This window comes from Equus quagga, chromosome 15 (genome assembly GCF_021613505.1).
Source record: "Equus quagga isolate Etosha38 chromosome 15, UCLA_HA_Equagga_1.0, whole genome shotgun sequence".
Lineage (NCBI taxonomy): Eukaryota > Metazoa > Chordata > Mammalia > Perissodactyla > Equidae > Equus > Equus quagga.
The window spans coordinates 8,565,763-8,592,228 of NC_060281.1; the positions used below are offsets into that span (position 1 = coordinate 8,565,763).

General features: G+C 35.8%; 1 protein-coding gene across 1 annotated transcript in view; it reads left to right on the plus strand.

Moving 5' to 3' along the window:
* KHDRBS2 (KH RNA binding domain containing, signal transduction associated 2) overlaps positions 1 to 26,466 on the plus strand; it is a 515,709-nt gene that overhangs the window by 66,435 nt on the left and 422,808 nt on the right. The window contains exon 2 of the mRNA XM_046641311.1: positions 12,965 to 13,092. Coding sequence (XP_046497267.1) covers positions 12,965 to 13,092 — 128 coding nt within the window. The remainder of the gene's footprint in view (positions 1 to 12,964; positions 13,093 to 26,466) is intronic.

The following is a 26,466-nucleotide window of genomic DNA, read 5'->3' on the forward strand; positions in this document are numbered from 1 at the left end:
TTCATGTTATGGGCAATTGATTTTTGACAAGGGTGCCAAGAACATTCAGTGTGGAAGAAATAGTCTTTTTCACAAATGGTGATGGGATATCCACATTCAAGAGAATGAAGTTGGACCACTACCTCACACCATACACAAAAGATTAATTCAACATGAATCAAAGACCGAAATGTAAGAACTGAAATTGTAAAACTCTTATGAGAGTAAATCTTTGTGACCATGGGTTAGGCAATGGTTTCTTAGATATAACACAAAAGTTAAGTGATAAAAACAAACAGATAAATTGGACTACATCAAAATTAAAACTTTTGTGGTGTGAATGATCCCGTCGTGGTAGTGAAAAGAAAACACAAAGAATAGCAGAAAATATTTGCAAATTACTTGTCTGATAAGGGAGTTGTAGCCAAGAAGGTAAAGAACTTATACAACTCACTTATAAAAAGCCAATTAATGCAATTAAAAATGGGCAATGGATTAGAGCAGCCATTTCTCCATAGAATATATGCAAATTACCAGTAATCACATTAAAAGATACTCAATATAATTTTTTTTTTTTTGAGTAAGATTAACCCTGAGCTAACATCTGTCACCAATCCTCCTCTTTTTTTGCTGAGGAAGACTGGTCCTGAGCTAACATCTGTGCCCACCTTCCTCTACTTTATATGTGGGACACTTGCCATGGCATGGCTTGCCAAGCGGTGTGTAGGTCTGCACCTGGAATCGGACCCCGCAAACCCTAGGCCACCGAAGCAGAACATGCAAACTGAACTGCTGTGCCACCGGGCCAGTCCCGATATAATTAACTATTAAAATGCAAATCACATTCACAATGAGATGCAACTTCACACACACTAGGATGGCTAAAATAAAGACAGACAATAACAAGTGTTGATGAAGATGTGGGGAAACTGGAACCCTCATGCATTGCTCATGGGATTTTAAAATGGTACAGTAACTTTGGAAAACAGTTTAGTGGTTCCTCAAAATGTTAAGCATTAAGGAAAAAAATTGTTGTTTATAGGTAATGAAACTTAGAACTAAAAGTGTAAGTGGACTTACACAAGGTCAAGTAATAAGGTAGTGGTACATCTTGTAGTTCCTAGTTTATAATCATATGGATTTGATCAAATGGGTATGTTTTAGCTGCCTATGTTCAGCATGGGAATAGTAATGAAACATAAACTTCATGTTCTAGGAAACTGTCAAAATTATAACATATGACAAAGAGAAATTAGAAGCTTATCCACTGTTGTTTATGTCTTCCTATCTTTAAAAAAAGGAAAATGTCTGTCTGAAATGTGACAAGGGGAGTGCAAATTAAGTTATAAAGTGGAAAGAAAATAATGAACAGTTGCACCATACAGGATTCCTCCTGAGTGGCTGGTACAGTTGTGTCTTTGTTGAGGAGAAATATCTCAAGACCCAAATTTCCAAGCCTACAATCAAGCACCTGTTCCCACTGCGTGTTCCTGATTCCTGAGGGATGTAGAGGGATTGTCTCCTGGGCCTTTACCACAAAACGCTTTCTAGTTTATCTTGATAAGCTATGCCATTTGTGAGGCCTTTGGAATCTTTTTGTCCCCAAGCCTAACCTGAGATTAACTTCAAACTGGGTGGCAACCAGACACTGGCCCCTTCCCCTTAGGACCAAGGCTGGGACTCGTTCCTCAAGGATTTACAGCTTCACTGGGGAGGAGAGGCAGAGGTAGACCGACTCAAAGAAAATAAAACATTTCTCACTACATCTAAGGAAGAGCAATTGAAGATAGGCCCTTAGTCTGCATTTTGTCCGGGACCACACCACGGTGGTGAGAGGCCCATTCATAGGATGAGGCCAGTCTGTTTTATTACATCAGCTGCATGGGAATAACTAAAACGAGGAAGAGAAAGAAGAAGTGAAAAGAGGAACATCACCTTTAAGCACTATAGAGACTTTGTTTTCTCCCAGGGACCCTGATTGTTTAACTTTGATTCCGTAGAGGAGCTTTCCTCTTAGAGCTGGGTAAAGGTGGTTGGGATAGGGAGAAAAGGTTGGTAAACTTTTCCCAGAGATTAGAATTCACCACAAACACCAAGAGCGTAAATTAGATCCTGTCTAATTTTCAAAATAACCCAACAAGTTAGGAGGTGACACACACGCACACACATATGTGGAATCAGTCCCTTCCATATACTAGTGTCATAATTGGATATTATTTGCATATATTGTATTCATCAAGAACATTGATGCTAAGGAAGATAGACTTCCAATTTATATTTATGCCATTCATAAATACTGCAAAAATATTTAATAACCTCACTTTACCTTTGAGAGTTTGGCTTATTGAAATATACAGATAAGAAATTAGGAATGGTGTGAACAACAATAAAATGAGGACTATTTTCCTGCGATACTTGTAATTATTAGTCACTACATAATTAGCAATTGAAGACAGAGTGTTACTTCTTCTACGTCCCAATGACTCACACACAATAAGACATGCTCCCTAACATTTGCTGAGTGAGTGGAAGTACTGGATGAGGAAATGGTGCCTTGGAGCATGATGAATGTGAAGCGGGTCATGGTCAGTTCTGTTTAAATACTTTCTGCTATTGACATATTAGGAATTTTTAACTCCAGTGAATAATAGCTCACCTTTATTCAATTCAAGAAAGTTGATTTTTAAACACAAAGAATGCCTAATACAATTAGACTTTTAAACATCTTGAGAATAAATACAAATTCAAGCACAACTGCGTGCAGTGTTTCTGTAAAATTAGTCTAAATGGTGAATAAATTTGGATTTAGATAATTATCACAGTGAAAGTAGTCTTGAAAAAAGGCTTTTAATTTGACCCTCACCACGGCAGCTTGAGCTGATGCTGATTCTCAATGTGTTGTTTTCTTTTTATTAAGATAGTCTATCTCAAGATATCTTTGACAAAACGAAAGTCTCTCGTTTTTTCCATAAGCATAGGATGTGTGTTCTACTTGTGCTTTGGAAATAAACATAGTTGAATATGAATATGAGAAAATCAGAAATAACTTAGTGTGACTACAGACTGCTCCTACTTAACATTAGTGATTTGTTTTTAAAAATCAAATATATTCAATAAAAATACTGAGAGCTTATTTTCTAGTATTTTACATGAAAAAATTATAATACATTACGTGTCAAGTCAAAAGCTTCAACCAATTTCCTATAATATAGCAAAAAAATTACAGTTAAACAGCAGCATATAAGTAACAAGAAATAATGTTTGGTTGTAAAATGTTTAAAATTTCACTTAATGACCACTAAACAATAAGGTTGTAAAAAAAAAGTTACTTTAAATGCTTATCACCTCTTTTAGATGTCACTCCCCTTTCTTTGGGCTTTTCAAAACATGTATATGAGATTAAAACCATTCAGGATTATTAAAATGTTATATTGTGTTTTGTGGAAATAAATGTGAATTTTAAAATATGGTATTGTGTTTTGTGGAAATATGTTTTCCCATGTAAACAATAATCTAAAAATTATTGTATTGAAAGTCACATATTCTATGAAGGTTTTGTATTAAAAAACAAAGACATTCTTCTAGAAAATCTTGTTTGGACAGACAGTCTGATGAGTAACCCTGATTTTGAGTTTATACTTGAAATTGTCCATTGTAATGAGTGCTTGCAGTAAAAACATAATGAATTTGATGTTTCCCTGACCTCAAGGAAGTCACAGTTTAATGGGGAAAAACCACAAGGCGATAAGGTGCTGTATTTAAAAAGTACAGAGCACCAAGGAGGCCTGGGAAGGGGTAATCACATGAAGTAAGTGTTCCAGCTGGGCCTGCATTGAAGAAAGAGTAATCCTTCGTTGATCAGAGGAAGGAGGAAAGACCCCAAGCAGAGGCCTAAGGACTTTGAAAGCACCTGGTTTGCTTAGGGACATGTGAGCAGAGAATGCAGTGTTTGCCTCAGGATGGCAAGAGACAGGAAAGGCGTGGTCGATCAATGTTTAGTGACAGGAAAAAAGATTAAGAACTTAACCTTCAGGCAGTGAGAAGCAGGTACACGTCAGAGTGGTGACTCATTCATTCAACAAAGAAAATTTGGATGCTCAGTATAGCCAGGGAATAAACACAATCGAAATACCACATTCCAATAGAAAAGGGAAATGTGTAACTCTCATAACTGTGTTTTAAAAAGATGACTTGGATGTGAAAGGTAAGTTATACATGGATCTTCAGGGGAAGTAGTTGAGAGGCTTCTGCCATGGTAAGATGGATGGTGACGGGGATTGGAGTAGTGATGACAGAGCCCCTGGAGTGGCGAAGCTGGATATGAGAGGGGCTTCACAGATGGAATCAACCGGACTTGATGACTACTGCATGTGGAATGGTGAGGACCAGGGAGTAACTAATGTTTCAGTGCCTAAGATTTGTGTTCTTGGGTGACCAGGAAAATTGTGGTGGAAGGGAACACAGGGAGAGAGTCGGCTTTAGAGTTAAGGTGAATTTAACTTGAGGTATGCTGAGCTTCACGTGTTTTGGAACTTTTAGAGTGGAAATGTAGAGTAGGAAGTTGAGGAAGAGATTTAAAACTCAGGAAGGTGGTTTGGGCTTGACGTCTGAAAAAATGAAAGATGGTAGATGGGGATTGTGAGAGTGGTGGAGATCCTCTGGAAGTGCGCTCACCTCAGGTCACTTCAAAGAACATGATTTAGTTCCAAGGATGGAAAGAAAGGGGAAAATGTTATCAGGCTGAAGGATCCGCAGTACAGGAAGGTGTCAAGGAGCTTAGAACAGGGCTCAGGAAAGCAATAAACCAGGGCAGCCGTTTAGAGAAGGCTTACACTCACTGTGTTCACGTCCTCTCTACCCAGCCTCTCATAAATCTGCTCCAGTGAGTGACTGAAATCGTTCTTAGAAAGACCACTAGCATCCTTCACCTTGCCAAGTCCAGTGGTCAAGACTCAGTGTTCATTAATTAAACTTAGTGGGATGATTCCATTAATTTTTTCCCATTCTTAGGGTACTTTCTGTATTTGAATTTTGTGATCTTCATTCTTCTGGTTTTCCTCCCGTTTCACTGTTTGCCCCTTCTTTCTTCATTTGCTGAATCTGCCTCTTCCTGTCTTCATTCACCGGGCTCAGGCCTTGGTAACCTTCCTTCCTCCATCCCAATCCACAGCTATGAATTTGAGCGTCAATCACAGGCTAATGACTCAAAAATTCATATGTCAACCCCTGGCCTTTTCCCTGCGTTCCAGAATTAGGTACCTAATGCCCTATCGTACATCTCCACTGAGATATCATCTAAATATAACACAATACAACTCATAATTTTCCCTGCCAAGCCTGATGTTAGAATTTGACTTTAGACTTAGAATTTGAAATGCTAGTATCCTGTTGTATTATGGTATACAGATCTCTAACATTTCACCATGGGGAATTCTAAAAAGAAGTTGGAAGTTTTCTATATTGTACTCTTTTATTCTGTTAACACTAATCATTAAAGCTTTGCTTCTTTATTCAAATATGAAGAGCAAATGGGCCAGCCCTGATGGCCTAGTGGTTAAAGTCTGACGCACTCCACTTTGGCAGCCTGTGTTCAGTTCCCGGGCATGGAACCACACCACCCACCTGTCAGTAGCCATGCTGTGGTGGCAGCTCACATACAAAGAAGAAGATTGGCAACAGATGTTAGCTCAGGGCTAATCTTTACCAGAAAAAATAAAAGAAAGCAAATACAAAGAGCAGAAAACATTTTTACTTAGAAACTAAGAGTATAATTTGAAGGTGGAACAAGTAGGATAACCTTTGCTCAGTTATAGTGTGTAAATATGAGTTCTTCATGCTTCATTTATAATGAGGAGTTCTAATCACTGGGCAGCTGAGCATCAGGTATATTATAAAGTCCCTTCTGAAAATGTCCATAAATAAAAGGATTTTTTACAACCTCCTATTGACTTTTGGTTTTAGCTGAGCATAAGTTTCAAAACAACTCAATACTGTCAGCATCCCTGTTGTTATGTTTAAAGTTCATTTACGTTTTATTGACAATAACTCGATTTCTTCCTAGACCAATTCCATGTTCTTTGCTTTAATGTGTTTTACAGTTACACCTTTCATATAAATGTTTCATTTCCAAAGTCTACTTGGTAATTAAATGTATCTTGATTCTTTAAAATTTCCTTAGAGCTAGAGGTTATATTTGCGAATATTTTAAATTTGTCCCTCTTTTTTTAGAATTTTGGAATTATGGGTCCCTGGAAGAGCATGTATTTCACTCTCTGTGAAGAAATTTTGGCATGAAAAGCTTTGTATAATTTGCTTGACTGAGAATATATTTAGTATTATTTAGTATATAGTTCTTTTTTTTTTGAGGAAGATTAGCCCTCAGCTGACATCTGCCACCAACCCTCCTCTTTTTGCTGGGGAAGACTGGCCCGCTGTAACATCTGTGCCCATCTTCCTCTACTTTATATGTGGGATGCCTGCCACAGCATGGCTTGACAAATGGTGCATAGGTCTACACCCAGGATCTGGACTGGCGAACCCCAGGCCGCCAAAGCAGAATGTGGGAACTTAACCTCTGTGCTGCCGGACTGGCACTTAGTATATAGTTCTAAGAAGATTGGCTATGTGATTTCTTGGTTAAATAAATGTATGCGTAGAGGTGATATAGTGCCATGAGGGTAAAAAATGCTAAGTAAAGGTAACTAAACAAACCAAAAATTAGACAAACGAGGAGCATTTAATTGCAAAAGTAAAAAACATGATCAGATGAATATTCTAAACATACACCCACACCCACACCCACACAGAGACATGATCAACCTTTTTGCTAGGACCACTTATCTAGGGCTATCCTCTATTCCTCTCTCCCTCCCACTTCACTCTCTATCCATAGTTAGGATAGGATGTCTTACCGTCAAGGTTTATCTCAAGTCTGGTTACTGGTAACTCTTTAACCTCAGTCATGTATGCTAAGGATCCCTCATTATCCCCTGGCTTTTCCTCTTTTCCTTCTATATTTAATCCGCCTCACATGAGGTAGACTAATTCAGTAGTATTTATTGAATTAATGACAACATAATGTCATTACTCTCATTGATTAGCATGATAAAATAACTGACGTACATCATAAGGTCCCTGGATCATGCAAAGTATGTTCTCTCTGAAATGACTAGAAAATAAGTAGTTTATTTTAGAAAGATTACTTAAAATATGTCAGTGCCTAATTTTAAATTTGATTTTAAGAGAAAAACTCATGACTTTCCCATAGAACCAGGTAATTCTCTGTTTGCATGTGTGTAATTATATGTTATTTAGATTTAAAAATAAGAGCCTCTGTAATGTACCACTTGCAAAAATGAATATAACCACAATAAAATAACTTATGTAAAGCATTAATATGCAGACAGAGCCTAACACATCAGTTTTATAACTATTAATGATTCTAACATCTTATGCCAGCTGTGTCTTGGAGGTCAGAAGAATACTAGGTAGAAGTGTGTGGAGGCCACTGTGAAGTACCCAACACACCTGGTTTACAAGTATGAATTATGAGTGCAGAGAAAATCCCGTGTTAAGAAAGTGACTTGAATATTAAGGTATAAATTGAGATATTCAAATAGAATCCCTTTCACTGAAATTTTACTGATATTTTCAGAATGAGCTTAATCTAAACTTTAAACTATTTGACACTAATCTATCTTGAGGTTATGTATTAAACTACAAATATAGCACAGATATTAAAAATATTTTAAAAAATTATTAGCAAAATGAAGAGCCATTCTTGATATGTAAGAATCGTCTAGTATGATTGCTCAGTCCAGCCAGTTGCATTCCCTATTTCTCCATAAGGCTTGCTTAACCAAAGGATCAGTTTCTGGCCTCCTCTTAGTGAAATTTTGCCTATCACTCTAGTTCAAAGGTTACTTTGTCCTTTAAGTTAAATAGAGTACTAATGAGAATAATAATAAAAACAGCAATGCTTTTGCCAGGTATTTTTCTAAGCACTTTGCTTATATTAACTAATTTAATCCTCACAATGCCCCAAGAGTTCTTTCCTAACTTCCAGGTGTGAAACTGAGACAGACGTATGCAGCTCATATGCTACAGCATGAGTTTTAACCACTGTCTGGAACTAATTATTTTGTACCAGTTACTTCTAATCTATTGAATCTTGCATTATTGTTTGCACCTCTCAGTCTCAAAATCACTCTCTCTGTCTCTTTTCAACTCTTCTCCCCTCACTCCTCTTCCTTCTGCCTCTCTCTCTCCTTCAGATCAGAACATTGAGCTAATCATGTTTCTCAGTTCATGTCACATTTCTTATGATTCTTTCATGAAACAGTTTCTTGAATGATAGCTTTTAGTGTTTCTTCAGTTTTACTGCTTTAGTTTTCATCTTCTAGGAACTCCAGTTAAACTTGCCTTGGCCCTTCTTTGCCTGTCTTCCACATCTGTCATTTTCTCTCAAACTTTTTAACTTTCTGATTTTATAATGGTTCTTAATTCTCTCCTCTATTTCTGTTTCTGTTCTTTGATCTATTTAATCTTGTTTTACTTCTAGTTTATTCTTCATTTATGAAATAAATTCTGTTTTATTCCTGAGCTCTTACAGATCTTTTTAGACACTTCTCTAATTTAATTGCTTCTTTACAACCCTTTTCTGTTTCTGATATATATTCTTCTTTCATTGTTTTTATAGTTTTCTTACTTTCTTTTCCTTCATTTTTAATATTATATTTTAGTGGTTTTCTGCTTTGTTATCATATGTTTCACTCCTGTTTTCATTTTCTGCTAATATATTATTGGGTTCATTTTCCTTTTTTTTTGTTTTCTTATGGTATACTTGTACGAGGTTCAACACAATCTGTTTCTCTTGTTAATGTTTAAATGAGAAAGTTTTGCCTGTGCCCTTAGGAGGTGTCTGTCAGAACAGACTGTTCAGCTCGAGTAGCATCCTTGCTTCATGCTCCAGTAGGATTTTTCTTGAAGTAATTTTGCTGCCTCAGGAAGGGACTTCATCCTTAAAGAAGGCAACTTTGTTGTTTGCTGAGGTCCTGGAGTACTTGTGCTACCTTAGTACCTTCAGCTTTTTCCTCATGCATTATGTGGTCTCCATTGTCTACTTCAAACTCACTCATAAATTGGAGCTTGGGTGGTCTTGTCCCAGTTTCACAGGTTTTTTCTTCAGATCATGTTGACCATTCTACTATGGAGGTCATCTCTGCCTTTGATGATGAATACTTGCTTGAAATGTCTATGTTCTAGGACTATTGGAACCATCAGAACTTTTCGTTTTCATTCTTCCACAATCTCCCCATAATTACTCCATCACATAGGACCCTGTGCAGTTGCTGATATTTTTAGTGTTTTGACAAACCCACTTGTTACTATAGGTTCTTGTAGATCACCTGGATTTGGGGGATATCTTCAGAGTTTTTTTTTTTCTTTTATGATCCTAGGTGCTCTGTCTTGTTTCTATAAGAGAAGGAGGTAGGGTTAAAAAAGTAAGTGGAGGAACATGGAAGTCATAGAAACATTTCTACTGTTTGTGGCAATGTGCCTGGTATATTTTTTAGAGAAAAATAGCAGAGTTTAGTCAAATTAAGTATGTGCATAATTTATGAACCAAAATTCCACTCTTGTATACATACTCCAAAGAAATTCTCATATGCCTCTTTCATTCCAAGATGGATCCAGTATGGAAAAAGATCAGATTGATTTAGATCTAACTTTTAACTCAATAAGATAGAATACACACCCTTTTCATGTAATATTCATGAGTCCTGACCCAAAATTTACCCACTAAGAAATCCCTCATTGAATTCTAAAATATAGAAATAATACAAAAAGTCCAATTTTAATAAAGAAATTAAAACCAAAATAAGAAGACTGGCTCTGCCATCTGGACATTTTTTAAATTGTCTATATTGTCTAAATATTTTACAATGAGCATGCATTAATTATGAAATAAGAAAAGAATTACTTTAAACTAAAAATTAGAAAAGGAAATGTGCTGTATCCATTGCTTTCTGTGGTTTTAAAAACCAGGCAATTTTGGCATACACCATTCTGTGACTGTGCAGTTGACAAATGTAATTACTGAGCTGTTAGTCACGTAGATATGTCAGGGAAGACCAGATAACTCCCTGCAAGTATCAGAAGGGCAAAAGAAATGTCAAAACTTCTAAAAAGAAAGTGTAGGAAGGAACAGAAGAAGCAGTGGAAATGGTATTTTATTCCCTTCTGTTTCTCAGTGGAAAAGTTATTGGAATTAATCATTGATTCGTCAAATTGCAAGCATCTAAAAATGCCTAAGGTAGTAGTTTTGTTGAGAGCAAATAATGTCAGACAAATTCAATTTATTTTTATGGGAGAGTGACAAGGGAGAAACTGTACATTTAATAGATTGGAAACTGAGTCGGCGTTTTCAGTGTGTCCCACATTACAATTGCCTCAGCATGCTGGGAAGTAGATATTAAGTAGGTGCATGTACCCAAAGGGCAGTGATGAAAAGTTAATTGTCAGTATCAGAGGATATAATGAATATTCTTTCTTTGCAGTTGTCAGAGTTCTGTATGTAAGAATTATGTAAGGAATCGAAAGAAAGGCCTGACTAGAGGGTGCTTCTGGTTTAAAAAGACAGCCAGTTGAAATGACTTGTTAATACTCTGGGATAGAAAAGTCAGAATCTGATGCTGTCATACTGAGTAGAAATTATAGACATATTACACATACGTTCTTTTCAAAAACAGCTCAGTTCATTTTCAGATAGTTGTCTTTAGGGAAATTATAGCATGTAACTGGAAAAACGATTGTAAATGACTGTACAAACCAGGCAGTGTCGCATTCGTTCTGGCGTTATCTGGGTGAGCCATGTACTATTACTTCAGAAAGATTTTTTAAAAATTGCACATGGGTCAAATAAACAATCCACTAGGAGATTAATACCTGGAATGCTACAGGGATTTCACATAAGCTATGTGAATCATTTTGGGAAAGATGCTAATTAAAAATAAAATAAAGAACAAAGCTGTTAGATGCAATGTAGTATTCCTCTTAACTCCAGAAGTAGTCAGACCTTTTAAAAAATAATTGTTTCAAAATGCAATATAAATTGTATGAATTAAGAATGTCCATACATAATAACTATCATCAGCTCTCCTGTCCTCAAAAATAGCAGAATGTTCTTGTTCCTCTCTAATAAAACTAAAAACCACTCATGTTCATGTCTTAATTTAGGTAGTGCTTTGGAATAGTACCATTGGCCAAGAACAAGGAGGCAAGAAATATTTACAGGTGATTTTATGGTAATAATAACTGTCAAATAAACATAAAAGAAACAAGGGAAATGAATTTTTCAAGATTTCTCTAAAACATTGATATATGGGTTTTTTTTTTGGTGAGGAAGATTGGCCCTGAGCTAACATCTGTGCCAGTTTGCCTCTATTTTGTATGTGGGATGCTGCCACAGCATGGCTTGATGAGCGGTTTGTAGGTCTGCCCCTGAGATCCTAACTCACAAACCCCAGGCCACTGAAGCTGAGCATGTGAACTTAACCCCTACACCACTGGGCCGGCCCCCAGAACATTGATTTTACATAGTGAACTCCATTCAGTGACTCTAGTTACATATATTCTTCTCACCATTTCATTCCTACCTTGTTACACCAAGTGAGCATTATTTCTCAGCTAGCCAAATGCAAGTTGGTTTCCTTGTTTGCTTGCTTGCTGCTATGACTGGTTTTGCATATTGTATCTGCTGTTATCTTTACAAATAACAATCAAATATGGCTGTCTCCCTCCCCCACCAAAACCACCCGGTGGCTTCCCATTATATTCACAATAAAAAGCAGAGAACATCACATGCCCTAACAAGGCCTTACATGATCTGCCCTATATCCACCTAGCAAACCTCTTCTCTGTATTCACATTCTTCAACCACACAGGCTTTCTTGTTTCCTACTGTTTCAAGAGGACGTCAAGCTGTTTCTCCATCAGATTGTAAGATCTGATATCTCGATCTTCTCATGGCTTACTCTTTCTCATTATTCAGGGCTCTGCTCAGATATCACCCTATAAATCTAAAGTAATAGCCCCACTCCTTGACTCTACTCTCCTTTATATTCTTAATAGCTTTACTGTGTTTGTTCTTCATCCCCACATATAAATATGCATGTGCACATATATTCATTTTCTAAGTGTTCATTTTCCCCAGCAAAACATAGATTCTATAAAAGCAGAGACATTTTCTTGTTTTCTATCTGTGGTATCCATAGTAGAAGTTCAAAAATCTTTGTGGAATAAATTAATTTTGAAAACAAAGAGTGGATAAAATAGTGTACATTTGCTCAAAAATATCTACTTTGAGAACATTCTCATAGGGCAAAACTAGTAATTCCTCTTAAACATCTAGAAAGATAATTTCGTGTTGACGAGTATGAATGATAGCATTTATAGATTTAGTCTTTTATGTGGCTTTTCTATGATTCCTCCCTTTTTAATTGCCTTTCAGATTGGTTAGAACATAAAATGCTATTTCATTGCTACCCTATTTTAGATAATGGATGATTACTATTTTCACTTATTTTTTTTCTTAGGAATAATTCTGAGTAAAAATAAAACATATAACCTTAAAATATATTTTGTTTTATTCATTGCTCCTGGGAAAATTATGTTTGCTTAGATATAGTAAATAGTCAAAGGACGTATTCTTCCTCGTGTTTTGTTTGAGGATGTTAAAAATTAATTATATGCATCATTTGTTTCCCAGAAGACGGTTACATTTTCAATGGTCCTTTCTTAGTTTTAGTTGACAGAGGTCATCTTACCTCTGGTAGCAGCATTCGTGTAGCTGTTAACAAGGTGCCGTTTCAGCCCTTTGATCAAGATTCTTCAAAATCTCATTTAAGAAGGGGAGTAATAACCTCAGCATACTAATGATGACTTCTCATTTCACTTATTGCTTTTTCTGTGAAATTTTTTTCAGAAATTGAAAAATTTCAAGGTTCTGATGGAAAAAAGGAAGATGAAGAAAAGAAGTATCTTGATGTCATCAGCAACAAAAACATCAAGCTCTCAGAAAGGGTACTGATTCCTGTCAAACAGTATCCAAAGGTACTGCAGTATATGCTTTGTTCTCGAAGAATTAAGAAAAACTGGTAAAAATAAGATTTGGTGTTTTATTCATTGCCTTTCATGAAGTAAGTACTTAAAGCTTCATGATATTAGTATACACAAATATGTGAGACTGACATAGTGGAAGGAGAATTCTTTGAAAGTACTATGTTGCATAATTTTCTCCTGAAGGCTCTAGCAGTTTTATTCTGTGAATGTGGGAAGCATAATTAGATACTTTAACCATTTATTTAACATGTAAATCATTCAACAATTTGTCCAAACATGTACACTCACTTGATTACGTTTTGGTTCATGTTAAAATGTGTATTCTTATTATGAAAGGGAGTAGAATTAATGACATGAAAGATACAGCATTAGCCACTTAGTGGGGAATTATTATATCCGGGAAAGCAATATAGTCTTTATTAGATCATTGGATTGTAACCACTAGTCTTCTGCATTCAGAGTTAATTTATAAAAATAATTATGATATTGTTGCCTTGGACGTACTTTTTCAATAGATATTTTGTTATCATGTGAGATTTGTATCACGAGAATCATGATTATAAAACATGGCATTCAGTGGCATGATTTCGTCAGAAACATTCATAAATCCCAATGGGTAAAAGAAGTTTCCTTTTCTTTTTTTTCCCCCAAATAAATTAAGTAAGCTAAAAATGGAAACCTAAAGATTCAAGCTAGTAATTTACTTTCTGAAGAATAAATCTGAAGCAAGGACCATGTAATTATCCTAATAATAAAGATCACAGAAATAAATGCTGTAGTTTACCAATTGTCTTCTAGTATGATCTTTTAGTAAATATAATTAAGTAGAATTGTTGTTTTTATTTCAAACAGGGATAAACTGTTGCAGTCCGCCAAACCATAGAATTTAACTCTCAGATGAGGTTTTTTGGCATGCAAGCTTTTGCTTTTTGTGCTTTTTTTTTTTTTTGAGCTAGATTTGCTCTGTTGCAAGAAAGGTGCATTCAATAGTTATATTTTTAAATTAAATTTTATTAGATTTACTTTACAATCATGTTTTTATGAATATTAGATTAGGCAGTCATGGAAATAAATGTACATGACAATTTTTACATGGTAATGAAATGTGGTAGAACTGTGATGGTGTATTAAGAAAAATGTGTCTTTTTTTCAGGAACTTTGTTAATTAACGCATTATAGTCTAGGTTGCAAGGTTCTTTCTTTAAACCATATATTTAAATATTATATAACTTGATGCTATTTCTGGGAGTAACACTTGTCTATTCTCTCGATGTGGGAAAGCCAATGACAGACTCAATACCTGCTTCTCAATAAAATGCAGCTCTATGTCTGATCAAATTAGGTTGGCAAGGTGTGGAAGGCATATAGATTCTGATGGCTCTTCAAGTGACAGTGTGAGTGATTTTATGCTGAATATTGCAATAGTCTATATTTGATTTGTGGTGATGAATATTGAAACAAGAATATTTTATGGTGTCTAATTTTTATGAGATTTAATTTCATAATTTATAGGAATATGATCAAATAACAGAACTGCCTATTCATATTGAAATAAACCATGTCTCACTAGCAAATTGTTGTACCTCTTGGAATTTTTAGAATCACAGAATGCTTAAGCTAGGACTAATTTTGGAAATCACAGAATATATAAAACTTTTATTTTACAGATGAGATAGCTGGGAGATTATGAATTGCTCAAAGACATATCTTTGTTACAGATGGAGGTACTTAGAGAGATTGTTGTTATTTTAGAGTTTTCATTTTTTTGTGAGCCATTACATTTGTAACTTGAGTGATAATCCTCACATATTTGTATTCCTTTTCTGTGTAAAATGTGGAATCATGTGAAAAATGATAGCTCCTAATGATTAATAGTTTTATGGAATATTATGAAATAATTTATACCTTGGAAAATTTACCATTTTTTAATTGATACATAGAATGCCAAACTGCTTTAATTTATTTTTTCAAGGGATGTGCATTTCATACATCTTTATCACACATAAGAGAACTCTCAGAGTCGTTTTACAGAAAAAACGTACTGAGAAACAGAACAGAATCATCTATCAGGCTGACCTATATTTGTTTTTGTTTTTTACGCTATAACCATAAAATTAAAATCAACCTTCTGAAAACCATATTTTATTTCCAAAGTGGTAATTCTCTTCTGCCGAGTGGTTATTGCCTGCTTCTCACAAAAATATTGGTGGGGTTCAGTTAAGACCGTGATCACTAAACGTGAGCCGTGTCTGGTGTGCAGTTGTGAGCTGTCAAGTAGGTCGTGTGATGTGGTACTGTGAACCGTTGAGCGGAGCACAACCTTATTTATGGATTTCAAGTTTAATCTTTTATAATAAAAAGTGATTCATTCTTCTCAGGGAACACTGGAGAAGGACCTGCTTTTCACAACTTCTCTCTGAGCCCTCTCTCCCACTGATTCCTGCTGTCTGTTTGAGCTGGTAATTAACGTGGGGATGACAGTTCTCTCCAACAAAGGGCAATAACTAACTCTGGGAATTCTTGAGGAAATGACCTTATCCTGACTTTACTCCATCACCTTTTTTGGATGGATTTTGTTTTAATTAGTCTCCAATTTCAAGTTAATTTGCTGATTTAATTGAGTAACACGAGGAATTGAAAGAAGTTTAAAATTTTAAATTACAGAAAATGTAAGAATGCTGTTCAAATACATGAAGAATGATTTATGTAGTTCTAGTGCTTTATGTTTAATCACTTAATTTGGGGGAAATATGCCGTATTATTAAATTATTTTAATAAACAGTTTTCTTAGTTGTTTTTAATATTTTTGTTTATAACAAGATTAGTACAGAAATAGACTTTGAACATGTATTGTCTGCATTTGCAAATGTTTTAGAATCAGAGCAATTATTTCTTGATAGTCGGATCTCCAAGGAGACAACATGTGGCAATATGTTCCTCTATAGTCCTAAGAGACTCATACAGAGGACCCTGGAGAGATTCAGGCAGAAATCTCACCATCCCTAACATTAACTCTTTCTCCCTAAATCCATGCATGCTATATATCATAGTCTAAAACACATTTATGTTTTCAAATTTTAACATCTACAACTGGTATGCATATTGTAATCAGAATCATTTTATAGTCTCTATCAGGCAAGCAGTGGTCATAACTCATTGTTTTTTCCTGTAAACTTTGCCCATGTGATCTTGCTCATGATTTCTTCTATTGAGTAGTTTGTAGGGTTGGAAATATGTGTGTTGAGTTTAGTTGCTGTCTGAAATGCCTGCAAAGAATGCATTATGATTTAGTGTTGACATCTAAAACTATTTATTATACAAAAAAAAAGAATTGAGCCATAGATAGGGATATAAATTTGATATTAATGAAAACAATATTCATCTTTGGAAGTGTTTGAAAAATGCCAACATTTCTTGGTCCTCAACAAACAAGTGCCTTACGGGACCTAAGAAACAAAGATAGACGTAAGTGGCTCCAACTGTATTATGTTGTGTCATGGCTAGAAATGCAAAAGGAGTACCTGTCACAAGCCTGGGCAAATTGAGAGCCACGGGAGGACGGAGGGAGCCGCCTGCCCTCGCACCAAGAGATCTACTGGTTGCTTGCCACTGTGCCCATTTGTCCATCTGGGCAATTCAACCTCTTAACGCCTTTTAAAAATACTGTTTTGATATTGCCTTCAGAATCCTCTGAAATACATCAGACCTCTTCTTCAATTAAATTTGCCCCAAGGCCCACTTTTTATTTCTCGACTTGAGTTACTGCCAACTCTTTAAAGCAAGAGATTGCCAGGAGTGTAAATCAGACCCCAATTTGGCCCCTTTTAAGATCAAACGCAGCCGCATTCCCCTGTGCTGCTTTGAAATCAATTTCTTATGTAGATTAATGCAGAAAATTAAAGTTCCAGAATATGTTCAAAAGCACTACACTTGCTCTATAGGATTTCCACTGGGCTCGGTCCCAGAGAGACGGGCTGCCTTCCGTGCCTGGTTGGAGGTGGTCTCCACAGCCTGGACTGTCCTCCCACAGAGCACGTTTCCTTCCTGAGACTTCGAAAGATGAAATACCCAAAGCCAAATCCTTGACGAGTGTTATTTTTCTAACATTTTAAGTAATTAGCAGATAATTTAAAAATAGTTAATAGGGACCCAGGGTTACTAACTATGGAAACTGACCACATTTCAAAGCCAAACATAACTGCTTACAATCTTGGAAATACCTCTCTATTTTCTGAGCGATGTGGTTTTCCAAAAGCCATCCTTAAATCTTAAACCCGTTTTATCTTTACCAGACAGAGACCACTGTAGAGCATCACTTTTTATTTTCCTACAGGAAATAGAAGAGAGGATTAGATGGGCTTTATGATTTCAGTTTCATTCATATCAGTTTCCCAAGTCTCTCACCTGTGAATTTAAATCTCAACTGAGAAAATAATATGACACTCAGATTCACATTTCCTGTGAGAACAAAATCTAAAATGCTTTCTCTCTAGTAGAATGGCACCTGAAATAACCCTGTTTTCTAGCAAAACTTAGAAATTTGCAGGGGTATTATGTCTAGCACTTGTATTTTCTGATGACTCCTTCCTTTAATTGATGCCTGTCTCATGTATTTAAATACTTTTCCAATTGGTACTTAAAATTTTTTTTGTCTTCATCTCACGTTGACGCACGTGTTCCTAATCCTGAATTATATGTGCTTCTCTCCACATCCTTTTTTTATGGGCTCAGCACACTCTCACAAAATATGTCCTCATACTTCCTGAAATTATCTCTCCTTTTCTGTGTCTAGAGCTCTTAGAGGATCTTCAGTCTGTTTTAACCTGTTGTTTCCATTCTGGCAGGTTGTTTCACATTTACTCTCAACTGGAAAACTGATAACTACTTCAAAAGTATCATTAAAATGCAAGTACCTTTTTATGGAATCCAAACCTGTATCTTTACTCAAAGGTCCCGTGGGAGCCACAAAAGCTTACCCCTCACGTCCCTCTCTGTGATCTCACCATTCTTCATCTGCCTGTTTGCTCATTGTTTGTTTGTTTTGATTCCCTGAGCCTTCGGTAAGTTTCTCTACACCTGTTGAGCACAGATGGCCTTCTGTCATTTCTTTTGTCGTTGCAGTAGACGTGGCTTTTAATATAGATAGATCTATAAGAGACTAGAGAAGGGAGATAGATCACAGCTAAAATCCAGAATCACTACATGACCGATTGAGTGGATTTCCATATTATTGACTTGGAAGGACTTACTGATGTGTGGAAGCAAGTGAATTCTCTATACATTCAAGAAGTATATACCTTGAGATTAGCAGAAAAACAAACTTTCTCTAGAAAGGATACAGGAAATAAAAATTAATACATTCCTCCTTGTGAAACATGTAGGTAAGGGGTTATTGTTACTTGTATTACTATGTTAGGGCATGACCGCAGCCAGCTTTTTGCTTTCTCAAATTTGTTCATTTTTAGAAGAAATTTGTGTAACATATTTAGATTTCTATTATTTTATAAGAAATTTCCCTAAAAATATATGAATTTCACAAGGATACCACAAAAACAAAGCACTACAACAATCTTAGTTATGAATATCAGTGCGAAAACTTTATATTACCAAATGTTGTATACCAGTGTTCATAGCACCATTATTCACAACAGCCAAAAGGTGGAAACACCCCACATATCCTCAACAGATGAATGGATAAGCAAAATGTGGTATAGGTACAGTGGAATATTATTCGGCATTAATGAGCTGTGAAGTTCGGATACATGCGCAACATGGATGAACTTTGAAAACATCATGCCAAGTAAAATAAGCCAGACACAACAGGATGAATATTGTATGGTTCCACTTATATGAAGTACTTAAAACAGGCAGATTCACAGACACAGAAAGTGTAGTAGAGCTTACCAGGAGCTGCGGAGAGGGAGGAATGAAGAGTTAGTGTTTAATGGGTGTAGAGTTTCTGTTTGGGATGATGAAGAAGTTCTGGAAATGGATGTGGTGATGGTTGCATAACATTGTGAATGTACTTAATGCCACTGAATTGCACATTCAAAATAGTTAAAAGGTAAATTTTATGTTATGCAATTTCACCACAATAAAAATAATGTTACAAAAATATTACCAAATGTATTTCAATAGTACATTACGAGCAACATAAATTACATTCAAATGTTGTTTATTTCAGGGATGCAAAACTGGTTTAGTACTTAACTATATTTTTAAAACTTCACTGAAGTTTTAGATCAAATGAGGCATTTGATAAAATCAATATTCCTTTCCTCATGAAATAAACATGAACATATGTAATATGTCCATATTTATAATCAGTGTGAATAATTCATTTATTTAATAAGTGTCAGAGAGAGAACTAGTGAGGCATTTGGGGCAAAAGAAAAGGAAGGCTAAGCTCTTAACTCATCTTTAGACCAACACACTTCTCACCTGGGCCTAAGATTAAATGCAGAAAAAAAAGTGGTAAAATAAATTATGGGAAATTTATTTCATAATATGTCATTGAGGGAAAGCATTTCTAAGAAAGGTGGAAAATATTGAAGTCATAGTAAGTGATTAAAATATTTTGCAACCTAACACTAAAACTTCCGTACAAGTGAAAATGGTGATGTTTACCAAAATTGAAAGGCGCAATCAAAATGATAAACTGGTGTGACTATTTGAGAAATAATTGAAACACATGACAGAAAGTTCATTTTCTTTATATGTGACGGACCCACTTCCTCTAATTGAACAAGAAGCCAGTGCTATCAGCAGACGGTTATCACACATGTACTGGTTAAAGAAAAGAGGAAAAACCTGAACCACGTTTATTAAAAAAATGTAAGTTCAGGTGAATTGGAAATTTCTGGTCTCTATCAGACTGACAAAAAAGTTTGATAATAACCAATAACGTGGTTAGGGTATGGGGAAACGTACACCCCATAACCTGTTGGTCAGAGCATAGAGATTCAACTATGTTTTGGAGCAGTTTTGCAAAATCAGTGAAAATCACAAAGGCACAGACTTTGGGAAGCAGTTGATTTATTTTAGAATTATATGTTTGCACAAATATGTATTGTTCAGTGAAAGTATAAAGTATTATAGTTTGTTCCTCTTGAGTATAAAAGAAATATATTTGTGTGTGTGCATATGATTGATAGATATAAGTAAAAGGGAAGGGATTCCTTTTTATTACAGGCTTTTTTGTGCTGTTTGAATTAGTTACTAATAACATTATTTTCCTGATAATAAAGATATTTTAAAAATAGTTTGGGCTAATTGAAGACATTTAAAATAGAAAAAATTGCTTCTATTTGGAGCTTTTTTTCTAGATTAGAGAAACAAATAGTAAAACCTAAGGATTATTGAGTGTTTTTTATATACAGACACTTCATATATTTTACATGTATTCACACATTTATTTGTCCCCCAAGTCCTAATAATTCTATTCTTCCCATTCTATAGATAAAGAAACTGAATCTCAGAGGAGTTGACTTGCCAAAATCACATTATTGGGAAATGACCAAGTCAGGACTCATATCCAGCCATTCTGGTTTTGCAGCCTGTTGTCTTTACCTCATCACACTGTGTGGTTCTGTTATTATAATGTGAGCAAATGACATCTTAAAACATACAGTACAAAATTGGACCCCAAATATGACTCATCAGTTTCTATTATGAACTTAAAAACTAGTTGAAAATTTTGTTTTTATAAAAAAATCATACACTTCTATTTCTGGTTTATGAGTAAATATAGTGCTGAAATGAACAGTATAGTCTAAAACTCAAGTTTAGAGGAATAACTAACTTTAAAACATCCTAAAATAGTATTTAGGTGGCCGGCCCGGTGATGCAACGGTTAGGTGTGCTTGTTCCACTTCCACGGCCAGGGGTTCGCTGGTTTGGATGTCGGGTGTGGACATGGCACCGCTTGGTAAAAGCCATGCTGTGGTAGGCGTCGCACATATAAAGTAGAGGAAGATGGGCACGGATGTTAGCTCAGGGCCAGTCTTCCTCAGCAAAAAGAGGAGGATTGGCAGTAGTTAGCTCAGGGCTAATCTTCCTTTTAAAAAAAAAAAGTCTTTAAATCTGGGACCTCACACTTAGAGAACTAAGGTGTTTGTGAGTACTCACTCTATATCAAACCATGAGCAAAACACAGTGGACTACTATTTTCTTCCTTCAAGAACACTGTGAGAGTTCTTAAGAAGAGACTAAGGTTTAAAAATATCTAAGGACCGTTTCTAAAGCCATGAAATTTGTCAGTGATAGTGTTAACATTGGAATTCAGGTCTGTTTGCATCAAAGCTTCTCTTTGCATTAAACCACTGTTATGATTCACTTTCTTTTATATGAAGAGGCATCAAGATAATTCTGGACACAGTCTGCTAAGATTGCAAAGGGCCACAGATGGAAAAGCAGATGTATTTCTCCTCTGGTGTTAAGTGAGGCAGGGATAATAGACTCATTAGTTGGAGTGTATCTCATAGGTCATATGGTCTAATCTTCTACCCAATTCAGGAGTCATTTCTACAATATCTGTGATGCTCATCAGCCTGTCTACTAATATCTCTAGTGATTAAAAAAGTTCACTGCATTATAAAACACCTGGATCTAATAATGAGTAGACATTGCTGTTTAATTTTTTTTTCTCATTGAGATACGATCTTTATCCCTGTAAGTTTCCATTGGTCTTGGTTCTGCCTTCTGTACCACTAAAGAACTCACTTGAAACACTTGAACCATGATCTTACTTGAACTGTCATTGATACATTGTCTTCATTTGGCTTCTGGACACCAGAATTTATTTTTATCTCCTGTTCGAAAACTGGTTCCATTTCTCAGCTTCCTCTGCTGGTTTCTCCTATTGCACACAACTTCTTAATGTTAGAGTTCCCCAGAGATGATCCATGGTGCCGTTCTCTGTTTATACTCACACTCCCTTGGTCATCTCACTCATGGTATGGCTTTACATACCGTAGAAGCTGGTGATCCAGCCAAGACATCTCTCCAAGACTTAGATGTGAAGCTGCTTCCTTGACATCACCACATGGATGCCTAGACATCTCAGATTTAACCTGTGTTCTCCTCACCCCACGCGTCCTTCACCTGCAGTCTACATGTCTTGTTTGTTGGCGATAGCATCCTTTTACTTGGTCAGGCCAGAAACTGTGGACTCCTCCTTGATCCTCTCCTTCTCCCACACATCCTGTCCAACCTGCCAGCTAATCTGGTAGTCATATCTTCAAAATAAATTGAGAATCAAGCAGCTCTCACCACCTCCACTGCTATTACCCTGATCTAAGCCATCATCTTTTCTTACCTTGATTACTGTGAGAACCTCTTTGCTGATTTCTGCTTCGCACGTGCCTTCATCTATTCCTGGCCAAGTATTTATAATCCCTTTACCCTTCTCTAGTTTTCCTGTTTTCTATAGCATGTATCACCTTCTGACATACTTGGTAATTTACTTATGTGTTGTTTTTACAATTTCTCCACACTAGAATGTGAACTGCAAAATGCCAAGTCTCCTTATCTTTCTTGATCATTCATGTACCCCAGCCACCTAGAACAAAGCCTAACACATTGTTTGGCAGTTAATAAATATTCACTGAATAGATATAGAATAATTATACACCCCTCCTCTAAGACACCCTTGCTGGAGGAAATACAGTTGTTGTTACAGATCCAGAAGCATCTCTCTGCTCTCCCCTTTTGCCTTTTCTTGCAGAATTCCCAGGGGACCTATCACAGTGGCAGCAGTGACGTCACAGGTCCTCTGACAGAGACCCCAGTGTCACTGTCCTCACCGAAACCTCAGTGCTGCTCTAATTTGGGAAGAGAGAGTCCAACTACAAGAAGAAAGCAATTGCAGTGCAAATTTTACTCAATTCTAATGCCTAGATAGTCGGTTACTTTGCTTAACCAAATTGTCTAATTAAAATGAAGTTAAAAGGTTAACTCAGAAATTACTTTCAACTCATTTCTGAATATCATGTTATGATTTTATTATTTAATTATCCATTTTTAGTAAGTGCAGTATATTCAACATTATTTGACCTTTTACAAAAGAGCCTACGAGGCCTCCACATCATCATTCTGAATATTAATTTCACTTAATTCATTCAGTCATTCAGGTGATATTCATTGGATCTATGTGGCAGTCACTTGGTATTCAACTTGTAAATGTGAAAATTAAAAAGATACTTTCAGTGGTCTCAGAAAATCCTGTAGTATATTTAAACATTTGTCCAACTATGGCTTCATACTATGATGGATCCAGAAGCTTTGGGATTGTGTTTGTTTATGTAAAAGCCTGAAGGCAGACTCTCTTTAAGAATTTCCCTTAAACTTTAGAGCCTGAGGCATGAAAAGGAGGCGAGGATATAGAAAAAATAGACCAGAATTTGAAAAACAAGGCAGAGAAGAGAAGAGAGAAATCGTCTAATTTGGGATGTAGGGTTGAGAGGAGCGGAGGAGTAAGATCAGGGGAATGTTTATCTTACTGTCAAGTCCTCTCAATGGGGCAACTTTAATTCATATGGATGTTTTTGTAACCTGGTAATTTTTAGGTCCGGCCTCTTCTGTAGGGTTTCTATGTTTCTGGAAAGAAATTTGTAAGAATATATTAAGATGTAGAATTTCTTGAGATGCTAACGAGAGCTGTGAAGAGACTGTATAATACGATGGGAAGATAATAGAATTTTGAACCAGACACACCTAAGGGTGAGTCAGCTCCACTTTCATTCAACTGTGAAAGTGGCAAGTTCCGAAAAACACCTTTATCCTCAGTGTTTTTCAGCTGCAGCGTGAGCAAAATGACATGCCATGAGGTTTCATCAGGAATACATGAGAATATAGGTACGTACTTGGCCTTTGTGTACATATACTTGGCCTTTGTGTACATACCCGATGAAAGCTTGCACAAGTATAACCACTGAGTAAATATTAGTTTCTTTTTTTCCTTACTTAAAACACTCTTTCTGGTGGGGAGGCAACTACTCTATGCCAGGCTCTGTGATGTGTGGTGAAACAGATAGTTGCAATTATTTCCCTAAGAGTTCTACAACCCCCTTCCTGAAAGGGAGAACCGTTAAGATGTTAATAAAAATAGGGGTAAAATGAATGAAAGGGCTAACAATTATGTTGGTGGTAGTGAAAGCTTTTATTTGTTGACTACTTACTATGTATCAAGCAATTTTTTTCTGTGATTTATATTATTACCTGATTTCATGCACTTAGTATCTCTGTGGAATATGTACCATATAGAGGAAGAAATTTCGGTACAGATAATTAAATTGTTCAAAGTCATGTAGACATTTAATAGTGAATCAAGATTGAAGAAAAGGGGAAGGCTTAGGGATAGATGTTATCGTCAATATTTACTATGTTTATTTGCAAACTAAATTTCTTCCTTGTTTACTTCAATACAATTCTAAAACATTGTTCACATGTACTCCACATCCTTTTTTAAATGTTTGGAATTTGAGATTGAAATTTGTGAAATGTCATAAATTGAAAAATGAATATTCTGCATATAATGTCAAATTATGAAATGAATGTTTCTATAATCTATGTTGTTATTATTGTAATTTTACATATAAGATCTTTGACTCATAGTTATGTATACACCACTTTGTATTAAAACATGTGAATGCATATCCTGACAATGTATTTTGTTGACTTGCTATGTTCCCATCTGAAGACACATCTCTTAGAGGCAGAAACTGATGCTGCTGCTAGTTTACTTTTAATTACATGTACTAACTACATGAGAATGAAATGTGTGTTTCAGTTGGATATTTGTTGGGTAGTTGGAACTATTGAAACTTCACAAAATTCTTCATTATCTCTCATTATAAATTTTTTCTGCTTTTTTTTTTTCCTCCCCAAATCCCCCCAGTATATAGTTGTATAGTTTTTTAGTTGTGCGTCCTTCTAGTTGTGGCATGTGGGACCATGCCTCAACGTGGCCTGATTTAGCGGTGCCGTGTCCGCACCCAGGATCTTAACCGGTGAAACCCTGGGATGCCAAAGCCGAGCGCACGAACTTAACCACTTGGCCATGGGGCCAGCCCCTGCTTCATTTCTATGATAGGCTGTGTAATATGAAATTAGAAATCATAACCCATTTTGGGCTTAGCTTACCTCATTTTTATTTTTTCCTTTAGAGTAAGGTAGTATATTTTTAATCTAATGGAAAAATCATTAATTTCACGGTCTCATAAAAAGCTGAAAAATTAACTTTTTAGAAGAGTAACTCTCGTTGCCAGAAAAGTCTAATAACATAAATTTTGTTTTATGACTTCAGCAATAGAATTTAGCAAAATGCTTAGAAGAGTATTTCTTTTTCTACACTCTGACTTATTGCAATTCAAATAGAATACTATGTTAGGTCAAAAATGGAATTTATATTTTAAAGTTTTAATGAGGAAAATTTAATTTCTGAGGTAGCCAGTACCCATCTGAATTTTCATCAAATTAAAAAACCTTCAAATTTATAAAGACTTTTGATAGTTTTGGTTATCTTTTGGGGTCTAATTTCAAAGTCTTGAAGTAGTTTTCTTTTTTTTTTTTCCCCTGAGGAAGATTTACCTTAAGATAACATCTGTCCCAACTTTCCTCTCTCTTGTATGTAAGTCGCTACCACAGCATGGCTGCTGACAGGTGGTGTAGGTCTGCATGTGGGATCCAATCCTGGGCCACCAAAGTTGAATGCACTGAATTTGACCACTAGGTGACAGGACCAACCCCATGAAATAGTTTTTGATTTTATAGTTTCATGCTAATCATGAAGTTGAATTTATTACTGACATTTGATCATGTATCTCATTATTCCATCTTGCTTTAGGTCAATCTAAGTCTACTGAGCTAGTCAAAGAGATGTTATATTATAAGATTTAATGTAGTCTTTAAAAATATTCTCTGAAATTGACTATTAAAATGTAATTTCTTGGATGATAAAAAATATATGGTACAAAACACACAAAAGAGCACATAGTTTAGTGGAACTTGGGAAACATTTTTCACGTTTGTCATTTTTATATTTGCATCACAGATGGTTTGAAATTATTAAAAGCTTCTTTACACACAGCAATTCTGTTCCTAAGCTATCAGATATCATTGGCTCAATGGCATTGCTAAGAACCTTTTAGTTTTTCAGTTTGTATAGAATTGTTTCTGACTACACTGGGAAATGTATGGGGAAATGCATTAAATTAAGATACAAAATTCTGCTGCCAAACTATGCTGTCTAAGTAGACAGACAAATGGCTGCAACTGTGTTTCACATGTGTGAGAAAGAGTGAGCCTGTTATGTCCCTCTGAAGTTATGATGGGTTTTTTTTTCCCCCAACACACACCTGTGGGATA